This window comes from Gavialis gangeticus, unplaced genomic scaffold (assembly GCF_001723915.1).
Source record: "Gavialis gangeticus isolate Ggan-Ray unplaced genomic scaffold, GavGan_comp1, whole genome shotgun sequence".
NCBI classification, from domain to species: domain Eukaryota; kingdom Metazoa; phylum Chordata; order Crocodylia; family Gavialidae; genus Gavialis; species Gavialis gangeticus.
The window spans coordinates 23,089,517-23,099,172 of record NW_017729025.1 but is presented as its reverse complement, the minus strand read 5'-3'; the positions used below and the strand labels follow the sequence as shown (position 1 = coordinate 23,099,172).

The 9,656-nt window shown below is 43.8% G+C and overlaps 1 protein-coding gene across 1 annotated transcript in view; it reads left to right on the top strand.

Annotated features, from left to right (window-relative positions):
* Window positions 1–9,656, top strand: part of TDRD9 (tudor domain containing 9) — a 151,688-nt gene that overhangs the window by 62,942 nt on the left and 79,090 nt on the right. The window contains exons 10-13 of the mRNA XM_019519898.1: window positions 4,538–4,592; window positions 4,807–4,891; window positions 5,549–5,606; window positions 6,378–6,482. Of these exons, the coding sequence (XP_019375443.1) occupies window positions 4,538–4,592; window positions 4,807–4,891; window positions 5,549–5,606; window positions 6,378–6,482 (303 nt within the window). The remainder of the gene's footprint in view (window positions 1–4,537; window positions 4,593–4,806; window positions 4,892–5,548; window positions 5,607–6,377; window positions 6,483–9,656) is intronic.

Here is a 9,656-nt window from a genome sequence, read left to right as displayed (position 1 = left end):
CCCCCCCCCCGCTGCAGCAGCCTGTGGCCAGGCTGCTATAAGGCTATGCCTGCTGCTGTTCTCCATTTGGGGGCCTGAGCCCTGTTAGCACCCCCTTTCCACCACCTGTGGATCCAATCCCAAAATACTGGATTTTTTCTGAGAGGAAGACCTAGTTCTTGCATTACAAAATGCCATGCTCCCCTTGCCAGGTACTGTATTTACTAAAATCCAGGACAGAGTTCCCCCTCATTCAGCATGGGGGCAGGGAGCCTTTTGTCTTGGATTTGAGTACAAGATAGGGGCAGGGACAGCTGGCTCCAGTCCCAACACTGGCTTGGAGTTGAAGCTACAGCTGCTGCCACCTCTGTCCCCTGCTGCCTGCAAAGGCTAGTGTTCCTTCAAGGTGGCTGTGGGTGCATTAGATGCAGTAATACAACAAAATCTCTGACTACCACTTTGACCAGGCATAGAACGTCATGGCTACAACCCACATGCATCTCCAAAGAGATACAACAGATAGTTGATTTATTATTGGAGAGAGTGGAACTGCTGAGCATGTACACTGGTGAAGTGTTGTACTCCTTCAAGGATTCTACAGTATCCACAAGGCATTTGTACACCAGCTGCAAACTACATGCTCTTTTAAAAATCAGAGGTAATATAGGCAGAGAACATCTTTCTGCTTGCAAAGCTGACCCTTTGACATCTGGCTAGTAGGAGGTGTTTCAAATGTGTCTTCCTTATTTTTGTTCTAATGTCAGTCATTTACCTGCTTTTAGATAGCAGATTTGATATAACTGCTGAGAACCACAGCCAAACCTGTCAACAACAAACCTCTTCCTTTTTTGATGCCATTTTTTTTCTTGACAGACAGGTGGGTCATGGCACATGGCTATGCTGTCCAGTTTCAGTTATTACTCTCTAGCTCCCTTTTTGCTCCCTCTTGTTTGGACTCTTCTCATAGATGCTAATCAAAATAAGATGTTATGTCTCTACTTTTCCCAAAGAGCACAGAGCAGGGGGGACTTCTACTCCAAGTATTTCCTTATCCTTAAGAGGGTGGTTCTCTGTCCTGCTTTGTATCTGAGAACACTGAAAATGTATTATGACATAATCTGATCCAGGATGATAATATTGTTTCCATCACGCTTTATGGCTGTCAGTGTATGGGGTGCATTATAATCCAGGGTTCCCTATGGGTCCATGGCCCTACACTATAGATCTGGCATGCAGGGTGGCATGGGGCCCTGGAGCCCAGGTGGCACATGCTTCAGAGGCTGACTCCCCTCATGGGGCTGGGTGGCAGTGATGGGCCCCAGAGCCCTGATCCCAACTTGTGGGGCTGGACAGAGGGATCACGGGGTCTGGGGCCTTAATCTTAGTGTGGGGAGGGGGCAGTTGGAAGTGGTGTGGAGTCTGGTGGGCTCTAATCTCAGCACAGGGGTGCTGTACAGGGTCTTGGGGCCCAGGGCCCTAACCCTGGCATGCAGGGCCCCAATCTCAGTATGGGTGGGTTGTGGTCCTGGGTTGCGGAGCCCAATTCTGGCATACATGACTGGGTGGGGGCAGCATGGTCCAGATCTGAGCATACTAAGCATTTACTATTCATAGGGAAGCCTATGTCTGCCAATGCTAAGTACCACCATTCATTTTCTCCACCATGCTGAGAATTTTTAAATAATGTTTATTTAATGTGCTGGGAACACATTTGAGTGGACAAGGCATTTGCATTGACCCAAGGTAGTGACTGTTAATAAAAGGTCGGCAGCCCAGTAGGTGATCTCTGCAGCTCTGAACTGTGCTCTTCAGCTCTTTAACCAGTTATACCCCTTAGTAAACTACAGAAAATCATCCCTTATTCTATCACAGATGATAGCATTTACAGAAGCTCTGACTCCCCGTCAGCAAAGACATATCTCCCTGAAGACAATTTCTGATCACTGCAATCACTTCGGGCCATTATCAAACTGTGCACACACCTCTGAGTGATGGGCCACATGTCAGCTTGCATTTATATGATGCTGTTTGCTAGACTTCACCTGAAGGCATTTTTATCCTGGCTAAGGTTGGTCTGTTCTACAAAACCCAAAATAAGCGGCAGAAAAGTGGTCAATACAGGGTATACTGTGATCCGTAGACAATTGCTTTAATCGAGGAAACGGAGCCAGCTGGATTGTCAAGAGTCTGTTCTTAAAAATAACGTGACTCAGAAATATCCTGGACCTGTAGCAATCAGACCAGTTCGCAATATATTATATGGAAGAGGAACACAAATACAATACAAATACATCATTATGTATAACAGAAAGATGCTGTTTAAAGAGACTTTCACATTGCCAGCAAGGCCACTAGCTTTTCGTCTTCTGAGAATCAACAACCTAGCAGCCAGGAAGCGTAAAGTTTGAGGGGGCAGTATTGCGATCAGTATTACGATCACTGTTCAGCTGGATCAGGTCAGTCAGGATTCTTCAGTCTTTCTCTCCACAGGGATAGGGCTTCCTGTCAGCCATTAAAAGCAAGGGTGTCAAACTCAAATTGATTGGAGGACCGCATCCAGAATTTTTCACTAAAATTTATTTCCTCAGTTACCTCTGTTTAAACTTGGCAGCGCACCCTTTTTTGGAAAACATCAAGAGCAGTTTTCAGCATATACCAATTTTAAAGTTTGTAGATGTATACACGTTTGTTGCAAACAGGTCTGCAGATAGGTGAAAATGACTTATTTTCAAGAAGCATTTGCTACAGCTCCTATAAAAAAAAAAAAAAAAAAAAAAAAAAAAAAAAAAAGAAAAAAAAAAAAAAAAAGAAAAAAAAAAAAAAAAAGAAAAAAAAAAAAAAAAAGAAAAAAAAAAAAAAAAAGAAAAAAAAAAAAAAAAAGAAAAAAAAAAAAAAAAAAAAAAAAAAAAAAAAAAATGAAGAGAACATAAGGTGAGTTAAAAACAATACTTCAGATTTTTAAAGCGTGGCTGTCATTGACTCCAGGTAGAGCTGTTAGTGCTGGGTCTTAGCTGTAAGTCAGACCTAAGCCTCAAGTCAGACACCTTAGTTACATAATGAAGGTGGGGCAAGCAGGATACGAGCCCTGGGTGCTGGCTATGATGCCAGAATCGCCTCTGGGAGTCTTTGCCACATGATTGACAGCCCTGCTTATGATATCGTGATATGTATTGAAGGGGAGGGGATGGGAAAGAGCAGCAAACAGTGCACTAGGTTTGGCCCCCGGGGAGCCTGGTCACAGGGTTGCTGCTGCCAGAGCAGAGCTGATGCTGCTATAGCAGAGGCAGCAGTAGCCTGGGAAGGTAAGCCTTCCTTTCCATTCACTCACTTGTACAGTGGTTGGAATACTCCTGCCCTGGATGCTCAGTGAGATCACTATGCCTCTGAGAAAATGAGGAACATAAATTAATGACCACCTGTGCCTAGTTGATTGCTTATTTGTTTTTTAGGCACCTGAAATGGCAGATTCCACCATGTGACATATTGACACCTGTATCATCAATCCCTAATCTCAGCACTCTGTTCAGTAAGGCTGAGCATTTAAATCTGCCACACAGACTTATATCACTTGTGCTTATGGACTAACTAAAGGATTAGTAGGTTATCATCCATCCACTGGTGGAACCAGCACTCAGGGCCATAATCTCCCTTGCCATTGATGTTTTCTGGCAGTGAAGGAACTGGAAATCTTAATATTAGATTCCAGGGGCAGAAGCAAGATATGGTTGCTCCTTTCAAGTTTGTGTCCTCTCCTCACCACTCAGTCTTTGAATCAGGCCTGTATTTTCCATTACAGTGACTCCTTATCCCAGTCCTATTCTGAAAGATAGCCTATATTGTGTCATTTTGCTCTTCACAGTAGTCTCTCTTTCCTGCCACCAGATTGTCTCCCAGATATTGATTTGTTTGTCCCCGCCCATATTTGCTGTTCCTGTAGACTCCTGATCCTAAACTCTCACCATGGGCTGTTTCTTCAGTTTCAGGGTCCTATGCATCTCTGCTGTTCCTTAGTACTCAGTACCTTTTGCCCAACCAGTCTCAATTCTCCCACCATGCCTTGTCGCATAGCCCCTACTCTTCATCCAGTCTACCATTAGTTTCATTTCTTACCAATCACGTGCCTACCTTCTTCCCCCTTCCTAGTCCAAATTTTTTTCTTTCTCCCTTCCCCCCACCCTTCCTTTGCAGATCTGCTTTTCGTCCCCTCTGCATTCAAATTGTTCAGCATTCTCCTACTCTCCATGGCTTGGATCCAGGAAGGGAATCATTGAAAACAAGGGGCGATAGTCTCCCTGTTCCTGTTTCACATGCCTGGACTCAATACAGCCCATGGTAATCCAGTGCAGCAACTGTAGGATAAATTCTCTTCCTCTCCTTGCTAGAACACTGTGCAGTGCTTTGCTATTTAACTCCTCGCACTGTAATTGTGTATGAAACAGTGAAAATAAATAGAATTGGGAACTCGAACAGAAATGAGAATTGCTTTTAGAATAAAAATCATTAATTTGTTTGGTTCTGTGAGCATTTTTTTTCACTTAGTTGGTTATTTTTCCTCTAGGTTTGGCTGAGATAAATTATATGCATGAGCTTCTTTCAAACATGGTTCACAAAAGGTGAGTTGAAATAACCAGTAATAAAATAACCGCTCAAGTATTTCTATATGCTTAGTTCTAGTGTGATTATACTAAATTTGTTAAGTACAACATTAATCCTTCAGCTATGTCAGTTCCTGTCCCAAAATATGTGTATCAGGTGATTATGCCTTTAAATATTTTAGAATTGCTGTGGGGCACTGTACAAATATTTCACCAATTACATTTTGTGTAGGCTGCAAGTGTATCCACTCCATTCAAGTGTGACTTTAGAAGAACAGAATAATGTGTTTTTGACTCCTGTTCCTGGCTACAGAAAGGTACACCAATATTAAACCGTAGGTATTTTTTAAAAATAAAAACAGAAGATAATTTTGGTGAAAAAACATGTATCATATTCCAGTTTTGTTTAGATGTCAACTGATGACCTTTCTACTAGGGTAAGAAATCATCCCTCAATTTACAGCTGTGGCCATAGTTTGCTGGCCACAGCTAGACAGATGCTGTATACTGTATAGAAAGTGAAGAAACGTGCATACCTGAAAGTGTGTTTTTCTAATCTTTCAAAGACAACAGTGAGCAGTGTCCTGCACATGGATGACAGTAATATTCTACACGGGAAGAGGAGTTTACCAGCATGGTGCATGCTCTGCTGGATGGTGTTCTGTATTTGCTCAGTTTAGAATCTTGTTTGTTTGTTTTCCAGATTTGGTAAGAGTATTATAGTGCTATAGCAGTAAATATATGTACCAAGAAACTATCAGGTTCTTTTCTAGGTGTTTTCATTACTATAGCACTCCACCACTAGAAAAAGAAAAATTAAATCCTGTAACACCATTTGATGTCTGGACATAAAATATGACTCTTCAGAATTTGCCCAGAGGGAGTTGAACTTCTTGCATCTAAATATATGCATAATTATGAGTAGATTCTGCTTTGCATGCTTACTTTTTCCCCCCTTTTTGCACTTTAACTAGATTATTCTGTCTACAAACATAGCTGAGAGTTCTTTAACAGTGCCTGATATTAAATATGGTGAGTCTTCTACATAATAAATAGGAATATGTGCAATATTTTCTTGCTTTGTACCTGTATATATTTCTCCCCCCATTATTAACTAAAAAGGTCTTCATCATCCTGTTTACTGTGTGCAGCAGCTATTTTGTCAATAAGATTCCTAGCCCTCTACCTCAAAGTATGGGTGTTCCTTTCAACCTCTGAATATTAATAGGATAAAATATTGATATACTCTGGCAAAAAATGCTGTAAAAAAGTGGCTGGTACTATTGATACATTAAGCACCCAGCTCAATCAGTTTGTCTTTAAAACTTAGTAACTTGGAGCAGAGTATTTATGAGAAACCATGATTGCAGAATGGGGGGTGGAGGGGTTGCCAGTGTTTGGTTACAGATACCAAAGAAAATGCAAAGGCACAACCTAAAATTATTATCGGGTCAACCCAGTTCCCCATATATTTTTGAGAAGCAAATTTTCATATGAAAGAACTCAATCAGGAAGAACATCCAAATACAGAAGTGATTGTCTTTTGTATGTTTATCCTTCAATATGCGTTAAGTTTCTATTATATTTTATATAAGCATCTAAATCTTAGTTTGGAGTCATGTACTTCAGGTATCAAGTGCAATTTTACATATGTAGTTACCCCACCGTCTTTGAAGGCATTAGTTTTTTGTTTGAGATTTTCCTTTGTGGCTTCACAAAACCAGCCAGTGTCTGCATTGTACAAATTACTCCCCTCTGCAGTACTTTAATTAATTAATGTATTGTATGTTTTAAAATTTGCAGTTATTGACTTCTGTTTGACCAGAACACTGGTTTGTGATGAAGGCACTAAATATCAGAGCCTGAGACTTTGCTGGGCTTCTCAGACTAATTGTAATCAGAGAAAAGGTAAGGTAACAATAGTTGTTTCCATAGGAATTTCCATGTTGCTTTTGAGACTTCAAGGAAAAAAGGGCGAGTTATGTGGTTTAACTTACACTTACCCTCGGATAAAAATATGTATATGATCAGTCAAAACAGAATAGCAGATCCATGATAAATCTCCACCTTTTTTATCCTGTAGTTCAGGGTTCAGCAAGCTGTGGCCCATGGGTGTGGGGCTTTGACTGCAGACGTTCTCCCTATGCTGCTGCAGGGATGAGAGCCAACAGTGGATTGCTCTTAACACCTGGTTATTGGCTGTGCCCCAAACTGGGTCAATCCCTCCCACAGCCTAAAAAGATGCCAACCACTTGTATGGTAAATTGTTCACATTTTCTCAGGAGATATTTCTTGTTAATTAAAGTATTTATTCTATGATAATCTTGTATATTATCTTAAAACACTGCAAATTATGCAGAGCTTCATAGATTATAAGGGACTGGAATGGACCTTGCAAGATTATCAGATCCAGCCCCCCTGCACTAGGCAGGAAAGACAGCTGAGGGTAGGTGGCCTCAGTGAATTGATCGGCCAGTCTCCTCTTGAAGATTTCCAGCGTATGTGATTGCACCACCTTTCCAGGGTATGTGATTGCACCACCACTGAGGGAGTTTATTCCACAGTCTGGACACCCTGGCTATGAAGAAGTTTTACCTAGTATTAAGCCTGAAATGGTCTTCCATGAGTTTGTGGCCGTTGCTCCTGGTTTTCCCCAAGAGTGCCCTGGTGAACAGTTGTTTGCTGAGCACTTGATGTATTTCCCTGATAAAGCGTGTGGCGGTGAGGTACCACCACAGGCTCCCGAAGGGGAGAGGGTAATGCCTGTGGGCCCCAAACCCTGGAAGCAGAACCCCGGCAGGGGTGACTTACCCCCTGCCGGGCAGCCAGAGCAGGAGCCAGGACCACGGCCGCAGCCGTGCGAGCCAGCATTACGCCGGCTGTTTAATCAGCTGTTTCCCTCATGGGGAACACCTGGACCAATTGCGGTACAGCCACCGCGGGAGAGTTGAAAAGTCCCACCGGAACCAGGGGGGGAGGGGGGAGCCAGATAGAGTGAGTGCTGGTGGGCAGCACGTTAGATGCATTGAGGCTCCAGCGCGGAAGGGGAGCAGCACAGCTTGCGCAGCTCCCGCAGGCTATGCAGGGGAAACTTTTGAGCCCCCTGCAGGAGGCAGAGCAGGAGAAGCTGTCCAGCTCCCTGCTGAAGACAACCTGAGGGAAGCCTTGAAGCTCCCTGTAGGGAGCAGGGCAGAGGAAGCATTTGAGGCCCCTGGAGGAGGCTGGGACCAAAAAGGCAGCTCCACAGCCCTCTCCTCCTTAGGGAAGTATTTAGTCTAAAAATTAAAAAAAAAGAGAGATTAAAAAAAAAGGAAAAGGGAAATTAAGGAGCCTGGAGAAGGCGGGCCGTGCTTCGAGGTCAGAGGGAGAAGAGTCATCTGTGTCCGCTTCGGCATGGGACCTCACCTGAGGCAAGCTGCGGGCAACCCTGCAGGGCTGAAATCCCCTCTCTACGAATATCCATCCGGTTGGTGAGTGGACAGGGTGTAGGGGAGGCGGAGCCCCGTGGAACGTCGCGCCAAAATAAAACCGTGAGTATTGCTGTTTGTCGGAAGGCCCTCTCAGGAAGATCTCCACTGAACCCCATCTCTTCATAATTTAACATCAAAGTTGTGGCAGGCAAGTTGAGGGGCAGGGCTACGCACCTGACAGGCTGTGCAACACGTAAGGCCCCAGTCATCACACAGCAGTAGGCTTCTACCAAGTCTTCTCTCAGCCTTTGTTTGTCCAGACTGAAGAGTCCCAGGTCCCTCCGCCTTTCCTCATATGGCTTGCCTTGCAAGTCTCTGATCATACTAGTGGCTCTTCTCTGGACACTATCAAGCTTTCCTACGTCCTTGTTGAAGTGTGACACCCAGAACTAGATGCAGTACTCCAGCTGCGGTCTCACCAATGCTGAGTAAAGCGGAAGAATCACTTCCTTGGTTTTGCTTGAGATGCATCGGCTAATGCATGCCAGAGTATTGTTTACTCTGCTGGCTACAGCACTGCACTGATGGCTCATGTTCGTACTATGGTCTGTTATTTACCCCTAGGTCCCTTTCAGTTGTGGTGCTGGTCAACATCTTTCAAATAATATTTGGTCTTATTAAATGCTATAAATGAAGTGAAGAAGGGAAAAGCACTAGCATCAGATGGGCTACTAGTGTTTTATCAACATCTTCAGACATTTAACTGTTATGCCTCTGGTAGTGTGTGCTGCTACATATACATACGTATAGTGAAGAGGATTTACCTTAGTCCATGAAGGAGGACCTTATTTCCTTTATGGTTAAGTCAGGGAAAGAGCCACAACAATGTAGATCATAGAATCATCGAAAATTAGGGTTGGAAGAGACCTCAGAAGGTCATCTAGTCCCAACCCGCTGTTGCAAACAGGACTATCTCCAACTAGATAATTCCAGCCACGGTTGTGTCAAGATGGGCTTTAAAAGCCTCCAAGGATGGAGATTCTACCACCTCACTGGGTGTAACCTGTTCCAGTGCTGCTTAGAGGGTGTTTTTTTTTTTTTTTTTTTTCCTAATATCTAACTTAAGTGTCCCTTGCTGCAGCTTGAGATCATTGCTCCTTGTTCTGTCACCTGATACCACTGCGAACAGTCTAACTGCATCCTCTTTGGAACCCCACTTCAGGTGGTTAAAGGCTGCTGTCAGTTGCCTCCTCAAGTCTTCTCTTCTCCAGACTAAATAACCCCAGTTCCCACTGCCTCTCAAGTCATGTGCCTCAGCCCATGCATACATACCTATCACCAATTCAAGCACATGTACACTATACCAGAGATTGGAGCAGGGCCAGAACCATAGTAAAGCAAAACCCAACTCAGGGGTCCAAATAACAGTTTTATTAAACAGACAACACACTACACAGCCCCATGAAGTTATTGGTTGACACGCGCACTCACAATGGAACCAACTTCCAAGGGAAGTGGTGCTCACTCCTACCCTGGGGGTCTTCAGAATGAGGCTAGCCCAGCATTCTTTCCTGCCTATGACAGGTCGGACTTGATGATCTGCTCAGGTCCCTTCCAACCCTACCAACTATGAAACAATGGCAGCAAGAGAAAGAGACTCTGGGGGGGGGGG